Source organism: Ylistrum balloti, unplaced genomic scaffold (genome assembly GCF_031769215.1).
Source record: "Ylistrum balloti isolate Yb309-2 unplaced genomic scaffold, AGI_CSIRO_Ybal_v1 Utg369726, whole genome shotgun sequence".
Lineage (NCBI taxonomy): Eukaryota > Metazoa > Mollusca > Bivalvia > Pectinida > Pectinidae > Ylistrum > Ylistrum balloti.
The window spans coordinates 768,663-785,946 of record NW_026781943.1 but is presented as its reverse complement, the minus strand read 5'-3'; the positions used below and the strand labels follow the sequence as shown (position 1 = coordinate 785,946).

Genomic DNA, 17,284 nt, shown 5'->3' with positions numbered 1-17,284 from the left:
CATATAAACGGGAATTCTAATCAAATAGGGTTTGTATATAAATCGAAATGCGATAGCCTGAATACTAAGAGGATGTATAGTGGACCAAATTCATTGTTACTACTGTATAAATGTATACTAACAACAAACACACTTGTGATCAATGGCAAATTTTATTATAAATCATTACGTAACACCATCTGCAATAACAAACCCTCCCAAAAAGTTATGTCAGTTTGTTGATCTTACAACGGAGCTATTCTGGTTTGTGTTTAGACTATTTGGATTTCTTTGCAAAACTGAAATATTTGGTCTTGAATAATTTGAACACATCTCTATGAGGTGTAGGGCTATCTAGCCTAGACTTTGTGATGCTCAGAGCTCGCCTGACTGCAGGGGTGTTGAGAGAAAGCAGCTGTGTTGCACTCCATAAACTTGTGGTACAGATGTATAAGGTTAAAGCCTGAGAAACAGAAAGAAAAAAATATTCAGGGGAGAAGGAAGACTTGTTCTAGAAAACATATATAATTTCCCTTAAAATATACCAGTGACCTTGACTTCTTCATATTCCTTAATGAGTATTTCAAAAGGTGTTTGGAGAAATTTTAATTGATTTTAAGAAATTCACCATTGCAGCAACAATGTTTGAAGATAAACCAAGATGAGACAGGAACATAACAGCTATCAATAACCCTGAACAATATGCCCCCATGAAATAATTATATATATATATGAACAACTTTACGCAAATACATACTTGTGATCAATGCTATATTTAAGTGTACAAGAGATCCAAAAGGAATCTTGGCACTTACTATTGTTTGGTCTTAATTTTGTTTTTTTAAAAGTTTGATTTTTCACTTCTTTTCTATTCTTTGTTTTGTTCTTGCTCTATATCATATGAAACTTGAAAATTCCTCTGTAGAAATAGTTATAATCAGACAAGTTAGCTAAATATAAGGAGAGATGTTAACTGATTCATTGAAAACAAATACTCACACTAGGAGCAAAGCAGAGAAACGGATAAACTGTGATAACCACAAGCTGACCAAATCGTGTGACGTAGTTTAAAAATTTTTGCATTTTTGTTTCGGGTGCTACAACAACACCGAAGTTCATCTGATTGTGATTGACCTTCCTCAGCAGCATGGAATACTGTAACAGAAGAACAGAAAACTTGGTGATTCAATCAATCACTAAAAAACTGGTTTCTTAATCTTTACTTCTAAAGCTCCTCTCTACCTACATTTAAACACTTAGGATTTTCCTCTGTCATCTCATAGCTTTCAAATTTAGGAATGTTGCATCATAGATGAGTCTTAGAGTGAAAGATGCAGTTAAATTGATCTCTATAAATTTGTATTTAGAGGTGCTTTCACCTTTTGTCTTTTGAACCATCTTCTAAAATAATAATTGTCCAAATGTTGTGTATCTTTTGGTTACTGAGAAGAATTTTACTGAAATTTTGACATTAACCTTGTAACCATGAAAGTTGATCAAGTTTATTCATTCAAACAATCTTGGTAGCCCTTCATCCCAGTAGGCTACAGGCCCAATATCAGTGTCCTCGGCTTATTGGTTACTGAGAAGTTGTTTTCTTGGATGCAGAATGGAATATTACACAACAAGGTATTGCAGTTAATATGAATACCATAATCCTTTTGAATGAAATGATAAATGTAAAAGGAAATTTAAAGTGATTTGGTCTGCTGCAAGAGTCAGTCTGTCCATTGAGAAATGTATGTTAAATATTTATGTAGGTTAAAGGTTGGAGGGAGGGGGAGGGGACGAATATTACACCTGACTTAAGGTTAGAGGATGGGCTTATTATAAGGCAACAGTGTCTGTGCACATTTTCACTGATCAGAAAAAGACATATGACAGCCTGTTACCAAGCATAAACTTATTGCCAGAAAACGTAGTTTTGTCCTCACTAACAGAAATCTGTGAGGACAAAGAACAACATATCCTACCTCTAGTGCAAAAAGAGATGTGAAGCAGCTGACTGTTGGAATTATACAGTATGGGTCTGCAACTGTAAGGTTCGAAATCCACGAGATGCCTTCGCAGATCATTTCTGGTTGAAAATAATGATCCGCTGAAACAAAGAGGTACATCTGATCAGGTTTAACCAATCATTGCTGACTTGTGATTTAGTTTGACCAATCATTATAGACATATGATCAAGTTTAACCTATCATTGCTGACTTGTGATTTAGTTTGACCAATCGTTATAGACATATGATCAGGTTTAACCAATCATTGCTGACTTGTGATTTAGTTTGACCAATCGTTATAGACATATGATCAGGTTTAACCAATCATTGCTGACTTGTGATTTACTTTGACCAATCGTTATAGACATATGATCAGGTTTAACCAATCATTGCTGACTTGTTTAAGTTGATAATATATCAACAAAGACAGGTGAAGAATTGAAATAATCAAAACGAACAAAATATCACTACTGCATTATTTAATTTTGTGACAACAAGTGACAAACACTGGAGCATATCTTCAATATCTATATTATAATGCTAATCATCTTTCTCACATGTGTATGAATTAGGACAAAAGGCCCATAGGGTCTGTAGGGCTCACTTGGCTTTAGCTTGGCTTAAAACTTAAGGAAAAAAATTCTTATCATCTAATCAGAAAACAGACAACATATCTGTTTTCCTAATGGTCTCAAAACCTCTGTCCCTACTCTCTGTGGGGTCAGCTAAAATACTTTTCAGACCAAATCACTCCATCCCACCCATACCATGGTCTGAGACTGTTTATACAAAATTGATTTCCTTTCACTAATGAGGGCAGAGACCATTAATTCCCATTTGCCAAATGCTACAGACCAAATTTAGGCAGAATCCAATCATTCCTACAAGAGAAGAAGAATTTTGAAGAACTAGCAATATTTCCCCTTTTGGGCCCCACCCTACAGGCCCTAGGGGCCAGGACACACCATTTTACAAAAAAATGTTCCCATTCCCCTAAAATCCAATCAGTTGTTCATGACCAGTAGCAGATGCCATCCCTATGGCATAACCTCACCAGTTCTTCAGACCTAGTGAGCTGAAAATTAGGATCTGAATTTTATATAACAATGAATGAAGAAAATAGTGAAATGCTTCATGGTAAAGTGAACCTGCCCCCCCCCCCCCCCCATCACCCGCCCCCACCCTAAATTTCCCCACACTTGTTATTTTTCTGGGCTTTTTTTTAATGTATGGAGGAACATAATTAAGTAAAGTGATCAAAAATTCACTGAAGAAACATCAAATTATAAAGCTGCTTTACTTTATCATAGAGCAGGAGGCGGGAGAGTTCATTTCACCATTATGGTATTTTGACCCCTGTTCATTTCACCATGCTTCACAATACCATGCTACACAGGTATATAAATGTTCTATTGGGGCTACATATTTCAGTGACTATACCAACCTATCGGTCCAAATCGTCCTGTACAAGATCGCAGAGCGACTCCAAAGCTTACAATCACTGGCACTTGGACATACACATTCAAAAATGGTTTTATTGGGGAACAATTATGCTTTACATACATTTCACGCTTCATCTGCCTTATCTGCAAGTAATTGAAAACCAATGATAATATTGTTACATATATCAATCTTATATTAGTGTAAATATTGTCGATACCAAAACTCTTTTATCACAAAGATATGAATAAAAAAGTTAGAAATTGTACAAAATACACACAAGTGAATAGCACCTTTTAATGATTTAGACATACAGTACAGTCAAACCATGAAACTGTATGAATGTACCCTTTCGACTCTTTATATTTTCATAAATATTTTTAATTTTATGAAACATTAATTTGAGACAAGTTTTCTGAAACACCCTTTACATAGTGTTAAATATACACTCTCCTATAGTTATTACTCATTTGTTACTTGTTGAACTGTCAGCAGATACATTTAGAATTATACTACATGCAAAATATGTATGTTAAGTAATAAAAGTGGTTTTTAACATGTCCTTGTTAAATATCATCCAAAGATTAGTTTTAACCTGTAATTTCTATGCATTTATAAAAGGATCACAGAGAAATGTACCTCCCAAATACATGATAGCATTAAGGTAAATGTAGACACATACTTGTGAAGCTGTTTCTCTCTTCATTGTAAATGGTTTCATATGATGATACAGCCCATGTGCCAAAATATTTGAATGAATATCTGTTGCTCTGGCATGGATCTCTGGTAAAACTGAGGCATGCTTCGCTTGAGATTTGATAATGATAACAGCTAAAGGAAGCAGTGTCATTCTAAACATCAACGTCCCGGAAATAATAGTTAGCCACCAAGGCATTCCAATAATGTCATGGAGTCCAATAAAAAATTGTCTTGACGCTCCAACCGGCTCACTCTCAATGACAATCCCAGCCAACTTGTAAAATATATGACTTACATACGCTGTAAAACCTCTTGATGACCCCGTTACCCCTAAACCGACCCCACATGGGAGCCATGGAGAACTTTTCTGATGTGTCAATATATGTCTGCCACACGTATGTAAGAGTGTATGTTTAGGAAGTATTGTTGCATTTAGTTGTCTGTACTTCTCTGTTGGTTCGTCTGACAAAGAGTAAGAACGGTCCAAACGCGACACACCAGATATTGTGGAGTAAGAATGACTCCCTGGTTGGACTAGGAGGGCCGTTCTGTGCGTACAGATGGCAGGATGTGTCTTAGTTTGATAAATATTATTGACATTTGCGCTGATGGTTCTACAACACGACGAATGAGCCAACTTATTCAACCTGGGAATCATTGTGTTGAAGCAATATCACCATATCCAATGTCACTCTAAGTTATTCAGATGCTTATAAACTTCTGCTGATAATGAGTTGTTTCAAGCATTTCACCTACTCAGAAATATGATTTTAAGCCTTGGGAGGTGCGTTCGGTTAGCATCAATAATTATCGTACCGGCAATGGTTTTTGTCGAGTGTCACGGTTTTTTATAAAGGATTTTGAGATAATTATGACTAATGTCTTTGATGATCAAATCTGACATTCCAAAAGACATCATTAACATAGAGAAATTTCATTTGTTTCTTTTTAATGGTGTGGCATAGAACTTCTGCTATTTTAATTATTTTTCGACAGAGAAGGTCTCTGATTTCGATTACATGTAATGTAATCAGTTCAAAATATTTGTCTTTTTTCCAACCAGCACATTTCCTATTTGCCATTACAAGCAAAACTAATCAAGCTGCGATTTTTACGACTGGCTGTTCTGATCGAACCAACCATAATATAGTTTATGTCGTCTCGACCACACAAAAGCTAGCCAACTGTATTCGGCATGGCTGCGCATCCTCCGACAGATGTTGCTTCCGTGATGCATTGATTTGCTGACAACTCCACATCACATGGCAGAAATGAAAAATTGTGCAGATAGTCCGGAACCTGTAGAAGATGTTCAGGGGGATGGACGCTGGATGAGTCAGGTAGTCACTTGTTTGTTTTATTTATGCAGTGAATTCACCAATCGTGTCTGTTGTTGTTTTTTTTCCCGCATATCCGTCTTTTTCGAGATTGCCTCTTTCACTGACCCTGACACGATATATTTAACAAAATGGAATTTTGTTCAGACCCTCTATCAGTTTTCATGATCAGGCTCTAAGACAACTACACAACGCTTCCCCAACCTGTCCACTCACAACTTTTCCCCCATGAGTGTATTCATGAAAGAACTCAACGCGGGTTTTGTTTGCTAGTCATTTGCGTGTGTGTCAACACTGCAACAGGCTTTCAGACTGTTTTGGAAACGAGGTTAGTGCCTGTTCAATATGTGAAAACAGCATTATAAAATTTCCTACAAAAAACAATTTAAATCATCATCGATAGGTACATGCAGGGGCATTTAATATAGAGGGATAAGAAACTGGGCCCAGTAGTGACTTGGCAGGTTGGATGGTAGGCAGGTTTTCCGTCTGTGACTCCTCCCATTGATGGATATCATCTCACGGATGAATGAAAATGTTCCAGCGATGTGAGGGAGTGACCTGCATCCCCCTCAGTGTGGTGGAACAGTCTTTGGGGTGTGTGTATGATTAGGCGAGTTTTAGAAGACGGCTCCATGGCCTAATAATGCCTTAACCTAACTCTGAACTCAGTCTGAAACATGTCCAGAAGTGGAAGGGAAGGTTAGGGGGCCGGCATAGATTTGATTTAGGACAGGGTAATTTTGAAATCCACCTAATGCCTTAAAAAATAGTGTTGCCAAACACTGTCCCTAAACCCCTGGACTGGCGTTATCATGCCTGCTCTTTTTTAAAATGCCACACAGCATTTTTGCGAAGCTATTTTGTCGGCTAATGACAGGTGAATCTCATTTTTTTGTAAGAAAAATAATACAAATACATCAAAAGTGACATACGGCAAAAAAGAATAAAAATCAATCAGAAAATTACTCAGCTTTTAAATGCCATTTATTCAAATTTTTTTTCATATTTCGAGCTGAAAATAGTATACAATACAAGGCTGTATTTCAGCTGTATGTAGCTAAAACATGCATTTTGTTTTATAGATATCAAAAGGTAACAGAAAATGATTGTCACGAAAGTGCACTTAAAATATCTAAACCAGGGTAGACTGTCACGAAGTTGTCACAGAAAGGCACCATCTGAATTTTTTAAACAATTTATTAAATTACCATACTTTGGGGAATTATAATGCTTGGAATGGGACAAATTACTGAAAATGAGCCAGTAAGTTCAGCATGGGGAGCCATGGTATCAGAGTCAACTTTATGTTGTCAAAATGTCATGTGTCTTTTGCTTTTGTCACATGGCCCATATTTGGCCCCAGATTTCTGCTGAGAAAAAAAAACTAGTATAGTGTCTGTACTGGTTTTATATTTTTTGTTTCAGCATCAACGATTTATTACTGAGGGAAAAGAAAAAGAGCCAGAAGTCCTCCTCATTGGTGATTCAATTATCCAGCAAATGAGATTTTCCAAAGTAAGTAATAATTCTGTAATTTCGTATGAAGACCAGGCACTTTTATCTTGTCATCACAGAAAGTTAGTCCAAAAAGTTTTTAAAATGAGTATTAATGTTTGCTTGTTAGAATCCAGAGTAAGTTTAACTGCAGTTACCAAATAAGGTAATCTCTTTAACGTAAAGGCCATCTACTTTCGGTATAATCCAAGGGCTGCAATCTAGTATTGCTGACATCCAACAGTACACGTGATTACATTGTCGTGTACATGGTCTAAAGGAAACATTTCATGATCATTGTATGTTAACAATCAAGCAGCTATATACTGGATTTCTATATATTTATATGTTTAGGACAACATCATCGCATTACCGCGAATATTCAAACTGAACAAACTGAAATGTGGATTATTATTCTTTTGAGACTGAATACATTTCTGTATAAAAAAAATTGTTAACCTGTCTAGTAACATTTCAAAGATGCCCGGGACTTGATTCACAGAATGAATGTAAATAAGTAGGGGTTGCCTCAGGGCCCAACACTAGGCATTTTAACCTTTAACTGAGAAGTGGATGGTGTGGGCAACACCTCAGATGGTATATTTAGCATCTGGTGATGTGACCAGAATATGTGCAACAGTTGGTATACCTCGTTATGTAATAATAAAATTGAATAATATGTGGAAGTTGAAATGTACTAGCAAAAAATTCCAGGTTATGAATGAGCATAGTCTTTCTGGCTTTCTATCAACTTTTATATCAACTTGAATACAACAAACTCAACAAGATATAAAAGTTGATAGAATGTCAGAATAATTTGGACAAGATTGAGCTATTTGATTTTAGGTGTGGAATACCCTATTCGAACCTCTGCATTGTCTTAACTTTGGTATCGGTGGTGACCAGACACAACATGTTCTGTGGCGAGCCACTAATGGAGAGCTGGATGATGTATCACCAAAGGTAGGCAACTCTTCATGAACACAATATTCCAAAATTATATAACCCTTCCTAGAAAATATTTCAAAAAGCTGTTGATATAGATAGATGTTATCATTCTGTGAAAATATTCCTTAGACTGGCTATCATTGATTCACATTCTTTTGTCAAAGATTTTTTTTTGTGATTTAGGAGTAAAATTATGTATTTAATCACGCTTGGAAATTGACTGTTCATTCAGATAGAATTTTAGACATTGTTCTGCTTAAAAACAGATTCTCAAATGCAGATAATCCTGGTTTGAAACACTTTTACTCGGCTGTAATTGTATATTTTTTTAGTTCACCTTGCCCTTTTGGCCAGATGAGCTTATGCTGTGATGTAGCTTCTGTCGTCAGTTGTCTGGTGTCAACTTTTCCATTTAAATGACATTTTCTCAATAACTTACATATGTCGTGATATTTGGCAAGTAGATTGCTTGGATGAAGCCTGAAAAAGTTTGAAGAAAAAAATTATCTTGAGCTTTATTCAAGGTCACGAGGTCAAATTTGATAAACTATTAAAATAGCTTCTTCTGACTAACCAAAATATCCAGACAAAGGTTATAAAAAGAAATGACCCTGAATCTTATTCAAGGATACAATGGACAAATTGTCGAAACTTGTAACCAACTTCTTAAGTTAAGGAAAATCCAACAAGCAGGATATTTGGTGGAAACATGTAGCCAAGTCAAAGCCTGACAAATTTTGAGGAAAAAAAATTCAGAGTTGATTATTAGAAACTGTTGTGGATATTGAACAGAATTGATAAAATGTGCCCCACACAAGCAGAGGATCTATATCTGATGATAACTATTGTCTTCATGTTGACTAGGTAATCGTTCTTATGGTTGGTACCAATAACCATAACCACACTGCTGAGCAAATCGTGGATGGGATCATGGAGATTGTTTGTGTGATACGGAGTAAGCAAAAGGATGCACAACTTGTCGTCATGGTAATGTTTTAACTGATTATTTATCATCGTTGCTATTGTTTTCTTTTCTTGGTTTATTGCCCTGTCAACAGCGAGGATCAATTTGAGGTCTCCTAGTACTAGCTGGTGATTACTTTGCTGAACAACATATACGAGGCCCATTGCAGTATGACAGCAAGCTTCTAAAGGGCAGATTATTTCATCCACACAGACTAGTCTACACAAAAAGTCATGATGAATAGAGGGTGTTGATCTTTGATGGGATAGATTGAAGTTTACATGTGGAAACTGTTAATGTTGACATACATAAAGACTGTTTACAGAGAATGTATAAAAGATATGAAATGTATTTTTATTTTTAGCTCACCCGTACTAAAGAGCCAAATGAGCTTATGTTGTGGTGTGGTGTCTGTCCGACCAATGTCAACTTTCCTATTTTGAAAGACTTCTCAATAAACTGGAGCCCTAAAGTTATTGTTTGGCTTACAGGTTTCTTGGATAAGGCCAAACAAATCTTGAGGAAAGAAGTGACCTTGACCCAACTTTAAGGTCACAGGGATCAAATTCGTTAAAGCCTTAAACAACTTCTTCTGACCAACCAAAAATCTTAAGAAGCAAGATATTTGGCTAATAGGTTCATATGATGAAGCCCAACAATGTTTGCCAACAAAAAGGAACTTGACAAATATTCAAGGTCTCAGGGTTGAATTTGTTAAAACCTTCAAATTACTTCTTAAGCCTAGCAAAAAGGTGCAGAAGCATGGTATTTGGATTACAGGCTCCTAGGATGAGGCCTCATGGGATTTTTTTAAACAGAAATGATCCTAAACCTTCTTCAAGGTCAAAGGGATCAAATTTGGTAAAACCTTGAACTTCTTCTGATTAACTAAAGGTGAAGAAGCATGTTTGGCTGATAGGTCTTTGGGATGAAGCCTGACAATTTTTGCAAAAAAAAAAAACAGAAAAAAAGATGACATTGAACCATATTCAAGGTCACTGGGGTCAAAAGATCAAAACTTGTAAAAGACTTCTTTTGGTAAACCAAAAGTCCAAGAAGCAGGATATTTGGTGGAAAGCTGTTAGTAGGTCAAAGCCCGGCAAGTTTTAAGAACAAAAGAAATGACATTTACCAATAAATCCAGGCCCAATAGGGAAAATCTATCAATTTCTTCAAAATCTCTCTTGTTCTTCATGAGTCGTATGATATTATCCAAATTAAGTCTGAAGCATGCTTGGGTGAAGGAAAATTAGTTATGTATAACGGTGGGTTTTAGTCCCCTGAGGCCAGAAGAACAGGGCCAAATAGGGACAATCTACCAATTTTTTGTTGGACTGAAAACATTCTTGGTTAAAAGAACTTCGTTATTTACTTAAAGCTGCATCTAAGACTTGTTTGGAGGAAGGTCGCGTCTGGTACCATGAAATAGATACAAGTGTTTTAAATTCTTTTTCCTCAGTTAAAATTAATCAACATCAGCCTCTACTAATTCAGACATCAATAAGAACAGCTATAATGTGGATTCTATTAAACAGAGATGTATATTACAGAGTTTATTAGCTGTCTGTGAACTTACCTAGGTATTTGCTAGATAAAAAAATCTGTTTCTCTGAGAAGTGGGGGGAGGGGGGGGGGGGGTTGAAATTGAGTTCTGTGTATCACTTTGTACATTGACCTTTAGTGTGATATATATTTCTCTGTCACCAACATCAACAAAGGCCTAGATATTGTGATTTTTGTGTTTCAGGGTGTCCTGCCCAGAGGACAAAATCCTAACCCTCTGAGGATAAAGAATAGCAAAGTGAATTCTTTACTTGAAGGAAAACTACAACGGCGGGAAAACGTGACGTTCTTTGCTGTGGAAGATGAGGTGTTTATCGGCAGTGATGGGACAATAGGGGCAGGTGACATGTACGACTACCTTCATCTGACACCTGAAGGCTACACAAAGCTCTGTGAACCACTGCTTGAGGTGGTTGAACACTTGTTACAGCTCTTTGTCAAAGTAGACAATGTGTCCTTTGACACAGGCTCAATGGCTGGGGACCTCGCATCTGATACTCAGTGAACTGTAGACTCTAGTAGTCTATTGGATCAATCTTTCTGCTTTGCGGAATATTAGCTTTTTGTAAGAAGTTTATCATATCGAGTCGGAAGAATGTTTTTCTTGTGGAATTTGGCACTATCCCTATTGTAATCCTTGGGTATTTTGAGTGGTCACGCTGATAATACTATTGTATGAAGATATATCTAGCAGCCAAGTCTTTTCTGTTGTGAATTATGAAGGCTTTGTTACAAAACCAACAATAAAGTAAAAAAAAATAATGAAGTATAAGAATGTGTGATTAAGAGGAAAAGTTTAATATGATGTTTGTTCTATATTGCTGAGATATTTAGTCTCCATTTTCACATTTTTTGTTACCATGGAAAACAGGATGTTTGTGAACATCATTTTTAGTAAAAGTGTACAGCACTTTGCCATTTAAGTCGATTAGCAAACAGTACCTGTTTGAGAAAAAAAACATGTAAGTTCTTCACAAAAGCATCATGTTGTACATGAGTATACCTATTGTCCCATGAAGGCTGTACTGATTTTGTGAACTAAAGTGCTATCCATGTATGACTGTTAAGGATCATGTTAACTATAGCCAGGACAGTCCTTGGATGTCACACTGATTGGATTCTTGCCATATTCAAAGGCTTCTGCCCAGATCCAAGTATGGTAGTGTTAAAATATTTATGATGTATCTTGGACATTCCATATTAAATAAAGTTTACTCATAGCAATTAAAAAATGGGGGCTGCGATGGCTGAGTGGTTAAGCCGTCTGACAGTCTGACCTCTGGGTCACAGGTTCAAGACCCACATGAGGCATTCACCAGGTATTGGTTGCAAGTTGGTGGTTTTTCCTTTGGAACTCCATCTTTCCTTCACAAGCCAAACCTGGCATGTCCTTTAGTGACCCTGAACGGATGTAAATAACAATAAACAAATCAAATTAAACAAAAGGGGAATATAGTTATTTAGTCCAATTTAGATACCTGGTGTTAACTTATAAGCCTGGTGGTTCATACAGCCTGTTACTTAGGAAATAAACACACTGTTTCAATAAAATTTTCTGGGTTTTTTTTTTCGATTTTTCACAATCTAGTCTTATTAATCCTTGTATATCAATTAAAATCATTAAGTCCCATGTGCTCGTTGACTCAGATTATTTTAGTGGGTTCCTGAACTAACCACAGGAACATGGTACAACTAATTCCAGTATATTACATTAGGAGAATTACTCAATATTATTGAGTATCTTAATATTGAAATTGGAGCCGAGTCTGTTTCAACCATCAGACAGGAGTTCAGGAGAGAAGAATTAGGTTCTCTGAATCATTAGAAGGCTAATTCCTTCAGTGATCAGTGATCTGAATAAAGGATGGAAGTCACACAACCTTGCAGTGCAGTTTACTTCACTGTCATACACTGTTTTGATACCACCCAGTGCTGTTCAATGCCTGCACTTAATCTCTGTTGTTTTACCCCCAGTGATCCAGGATCATTTTTGTTGTTTGGTTTTCTATTTTCTTTGTTATTAAGACATAGAGAAATGATTTCTTAAGCTGTTTCCCCTTGTTCCTACCTGTTATGTTTAATTGTATGCTAGTATTATGATCAATGTAAGAAAATGTGTGCCACAACCTATTTAACAATGTATTTCCAACTACTGCCCAATGTATTTCATCTCTAGGACTCAGAAACATATTTTTCTGTTTATACCGGGTATGTTTATCAAAAAAGTATACCGCATATCAGGAAGTTTTTGCTGGTTTTTATATTTTTGTGTATTTAGCAACCATTTCAAAAATGATAAAAATGAATTAATTAAAAAAAATTGCATGTTTTCTGGTTATTGGAAATATGTAAATAATGCACCATTAGAGTTGATGAATCTACATCTTTGCATGACGCAAAAATATCCCGATATACGGTATTGCTTATAGATTTGGGTGAAACATGTACATTGTAATTTCATAAGAAGTAAACTTTAGTTATAAATTTGGATGAAATTGAAAAATTCCTGTTTCATGATAGAAATTGATTCACACATAATTTTAGAAGTAAAATATCATTCATGAAAATGACTATAACAGATTTAGCTCGTATGGCAGTCTTTTATCATGAGATTTCACATTAAATATGATATTACAGAAATGATTGAAGAATTATGTGTAAGTAGTGTTATTCCTTCAATGTTATACAGCCACAATAACATCTCACAGGTTAAGTCTTTTCTAACATACTTATCAACATTTAAACATTCAATCTTCCCTTCAAAGTCATTGAAATTGTTGTATTATGTTAATATTTGTGAAATTTCATAGCAGCTTATATTTGACAATTGAAATAATTTAGTTTGAAATAATTGTTCGTACTATATAGATATTGAAAAATTTTTTTTTTAAAAAATGTGAAAACTGAAATATATTGTCAACATTCCGCAGTCACCATACACCATAAAAAAACCAGTGTTGTGGGTGTGCTTGTGTACTAGTAGAGTGTCTTTTTTCCTTTGCTTGCATATCTATATTGAATATTTTAAGAAGGAAGTGAAATTTATTTACACAATAAACTTGTTTAATTGACTTTTAATACCATGGTTTATTGTATGCAGTATTTTCTGAAGATATTATACATAAATGCAGGTCATTTTTAAGTTTAAGAAAATAATCTATTCATTAATTTAGCTGAATGAATAAAATCTCTCATCATGTCATTATTGTTAATGTTCTTGATAAATAAAAAAACATTTCGGTTTGGAAAAGGAAGTGATAATTTGAAATTTATAATTAACTTGAAATCAATTGTAGTTCTCTGTATCACTGCTGTTACCAGGAGTGTGAAATATTGGAGGTTTAGAGTACTGACGAGCAGAATTATGATTCTAATGCCAAAAACTATGCTTATATCTACCCTATACCCAAAAATTCAACAAGTAGTTTATTTTGGGTATAGTTTTCAAAGCAGTTCATATGTTTAAGTATTCTTCTTATACATATCGAATTTAACGCAGAAATCATTTACTTTAATTTCTCTGATCAGGTGAAAATTTGATGCAAAGTGTGATGCCAAATTGTGATTGGAATTGTTTTCCATCAAGATGGAGAGATTTTTTAACTTTTGTTTCTTTTTATGTTATCTTGTGTGGACAAAGTGTAAATGGTTACTATGGCCACTTATAAAGGAAGCAACAGGGATAGGAGAAACTAGAGTCTAGAGTCTATATGATTTTTAAACATCATTTGAATGTAAATCCTGCAAGACTATAATCTTGTTATTGAAGATCTTTGTGATAACATGATGAGGTTTATAACAGACATGGACGTTAATGTTGAAACAAAACAAATCTGTCATCATATCAATGTAGAATCTATATATGTAATACTACAGTTAATCCAGAAATAATTGTGTATATCAAGACTTGTATATTTGGTAAATATCTTGTCATTTAAAGTCTTCGATCCTGATCGTGTACAAGACTTGTATATTTGGTAAATATCTGTCATTTAAAGTCTTCGATCCTGATCGTGTACAAGACCTGTATATTTGGTAAATATCTGTCATTTAAAGTCTTCGATCCTGATCGTGTACAAGACTTGTATATTTGGTAAATATCTGTCATTTATAGTCTTCGATCCTGATCGTGTACAAGACTTGTATATTTGGTAAATATCTGTCATTTATAGTCTTCGATCCTGATCGTGTACGAGACTTGTATATTTGGTAAATATCTGTCATTTAACGTCTTTGATCCTGATCGTGTACAAGACCAGTATATTTGGTAAATATTTGTCATTTATTGTCTTCGGTCCTGACCTTGTACAAGACTTGTATATTTGGTAAATATCTGTCATTTAACGTCTTCGATCCTGATCGTGTACAAGACTTGTATATTTGGTAAATTTCTGTCATTTAACGTCTTCGGTCCTGACCTTGTACAAGACTTGTATATTTGGTAAATATCTGTCATTTAAAGTCTTCGATCCTGATCGTGTACAAGACTTGTATATTTGGTAAATATCTGTCATTTAAAGTCTTCGATCCTGATCGTGTACAAGACTTGTATATTTGGTAAATATCTGTCATTTAGTCTTCGATCCTGACCTTGTACAAGACCTGTATATTTGGTAAATATCTGTCATTTAGTCTTCGGTCTTGATCGTGTACGAGACTTGTATATTTGGTAAATATCTGTCATTTAAAGTCTTCGATCCTGATCGTGTACAAGACTTGTATATTTAGTAAATATCTGTCATTTAAAGTCTTCGATCCTGATTGTCTACAAGACCTGTATATTTGGTAAATATCTGTCATTTAACGTCTTCGATCCTGATCGTGTACAAGACTTGTATATTTGGTAAATATCTATCATTTAACGTCTTCGATCCTGATCATGTACAAGACCTGTATATTTGGTAAATATCTGTCATTTAAAGTCTTCGATCCTGATCGTGTACGAGACTTGTATATTTGATAAATATTGGTCATTTATGGTCTTCGGTCTTGATCGTGTACGAGACTTATATAAGACATATTTGGTAAATATCTGTCATTTATAGTTCAGTCTTGATCATGTACAAGACCTGTATATTTGGTAAATATATGTCATTTAGTCTTCGATCCTGATCGTGTACGAGACTTGTATATTTGGTAAATATCTGTCATGTATAATCTTCAGTCTTGACCTTGTACAAGACTTGTATATTTGGTAAATATATGTCATTTAGTCTGCGGTCTTGATCGTGTACGAGACTTGTGTATTTGGTAAATACCTCATTTATAACCTTTAGTGGTAAATGTTATTGATTAACTCTGATCCTGATTGAGTACAAGACTTGTGTATTTGGTAAATGTATATCACCTACAAGCTTAACACTGTATGTGTATGATACTGATATAAGCTTCTGTCGCAGCTTGTAATGATTCGTCACCATTTGCTACTGCATTCACCAGAATATTAAAGATATTGAACAAAATTTGTTTCATCTTGTATTTTAAATATTACAATCAGGATAAGAGAAGGCTTCTGCCATTTTATCTCCGATGATGTGAATGATTACTTCTGTCAAATATCATTTACCTTGGCTATGCAAATAAATGCTGATACTGCGGCAGGGGAAGATTAGGAGGGATCTGAACCAAAGTTGAAAGATTGGGGGATCTCATCTGAGGAAAGATAAAAGGAGTCTCATCCCAATGGGAAGATTAGGCAAATCTCAACCGAAGGGGGTATATTAGGGAGATCTCAACCGCAGGGGGTAGATTAGGGGTCTCATCCCAATGGGAAGATTAGGGAGATTTCAATCGCAGGGGGTAGATTAGGGGTCTCATCCTAAAGGGAAGATTAGGGAGATCTCAACCGCAGGGGGTAGATTAGGGGTCTCATCCTAAAGGGAAGATTAGGGAGATCTCAACCAAAGGGGGTAGATGTGGGGTCTCATCCTAAAGGGAAGATTAAGGAGATCTCAACCGCAGGGGGTAGATTAGGGGTCTCATCCTAAAGAGAAGATTAGGGAGATCTCAACCAAAGGGGGTAGATTAGGGAGATCTCATCCTAAGGGGAAGATTAGGGAGATCTCAACCAAAGGGGGTAGATTAGGGGTCTCATCCCAATGGGAAGATTAGGGAGATCTCAACCAAAGGGGGTAGATTAGGGAGATCTCATCCTAAGGGGAAGATTAGGGAGATCTCAACCAAAGGGGAAGATTAGGGAGATCTCAACCAAAGGGGAAGATTAGGGAGATCTCAACCAAAGGGGGTAGATTAGGGAGATCTCATCCTAAGGGGAAGATTAGGGAGATCTCATCCTAAGGGGAAGATTAGGGAGACCTCAACCAAAGGGGGAAGATTAGGGAGATCTCAACCAAAGGGGAAGATTAGGGAGATCTCGTCCTAAGGGGAAGATTAGGGAGATCTCATCCTAAGGGGAAGATTAGGGAGATCTCATCCTAAGGGGAAGATTAGGGAGATCTCGTCCTAAGGGGAAGATTAGGGAGATCTCAACCAAAGGGGGTAGATAAGGGGTCTCATCCGAATGGGAAGATTAGGGAGATCTCAACCAAAGGGGGTAGATTAGGGGTCTCATCCTAAGGGGAAGATTAGGGAGATCTCAACCAAAGGGGTTAGATTAGGGAGATCTCAACCAAACGGGGTAGATAAGGGGTCTCATCCCAATGGGAAGATTAGGGAGATCTCAAACAAAGGGGTTAGATTAGGGAGATCTCAACCAAACGGGGTAGATTAGGGGTCTCATCACAATGGGAAGATTAGGGAGATCTCAAACAAAGGGGGTATATTAGGGAGATCTCATCCTAAGGGGAAGATTTGGGGGATTCAAAGGGGGAAGATGGGCGAGATCTCGACCCAAAAGGAAA

At 36.0% G+C, this 17,284-nt stretch overlaps 2 protein-coding genes across 2 annotated transcripts; one reads left to right on the top strand and one right to left on the bottom strand.

The window, feature by feature from the left end:
- Nucleotides 1–150: 150 nt before the first annotated feature.
- Nucleotides 151–4,782, bottom strand: LOC132565596 (cytochrome c oxidase assembly protein COX18, mitochondrial-like). The gene is made up of 5 exons (XM_060230242.1): nt 4,099–4,782; nt 3,421–3,562; nt 1,953–2,077; nt 979–1,134; nt 151–442 (listed from the first exon to the last, which is right to left on the bottom strand). The coding sequence occupies exons 1-5, from the start codon at nt 4,771–4,773 to the stop codon at nt 257–259; spliced, it is 1,284 nt and encodes a 427-aa protein (XP_060086225.1). The 5' UTR covers nt 4,774–4,782; the 3' UTR covers nt 151–256.
- Nucleotides 4,783–5,329: 547 nt separating this feature from the next.
- LOC132565595 (platelet-activating factor acetylhydrolase IB subunit alpha2-like) lies at nt 5,330–13,345 on the top strand. The gene is made up of 5 exons (XM_060230241.1): nt 5,330–5,455; nt 6,881–6,970; nt 7,796–7,912; nt 8,762–8,884; nt 10,609–13,345. The coding sequence occupies exons 1-5, from the start codon at nt 5,378–5,380 to the stop codon at nt 10,927–10,929; spliced, it is 729 nt and encodes a 242-aa protein (XP_060086224.1). The 5' UTR covers nt 5,330–5,377; the 3' UTR covers nt 10,930–13,345.
- Nucleotides 13,346–17,284: the final 3,939 nt, after the last annotated feature.

Coding starts and splice junctions, on each gene's coding strand:
- LOC132565596 (XM_060230242.1), bottom strand. CDS start 4,773: ATGATTCCCAGGTTGAATAAGTTGGCTCATTCGTCGTGTTGTAGAACC. Junction 2,078..3,420: donor AGGACGATTTGGACCGATAG/GTTGGTATAGTC, acceptor TCTTTGTTTCAG/CGGATCATTATTTTCAACCA. Junction 1,135..1,952: donor CATCTCTTTTTGCACTAGAG/GTAGGATATGTT, acceptor CTTCTGTTACAG/TATTCCATGCTGCTGAGGAA.
- LOC132565595 (XM_060230241.1), top strand. CDS start 5,378: ATGGCAGAAATGAAAAATTGTGCAGATAGTCCGGAACCTGTAGAAGAT. Junction 7,913..8,761: donor TGGATGATGTATCACCAAAG/GTAGGCAACTCT, acceptor CATGTTGACTAG/GTAATCGTTCTTATGGTTGG. Junction 8,885..10,608: donor ATGCACAACTTGTCGTCATG/GTAATGTTTTAA, acceptor TTTGTGTTTCAG/GGTGTCCTGCCCAGAGGACA.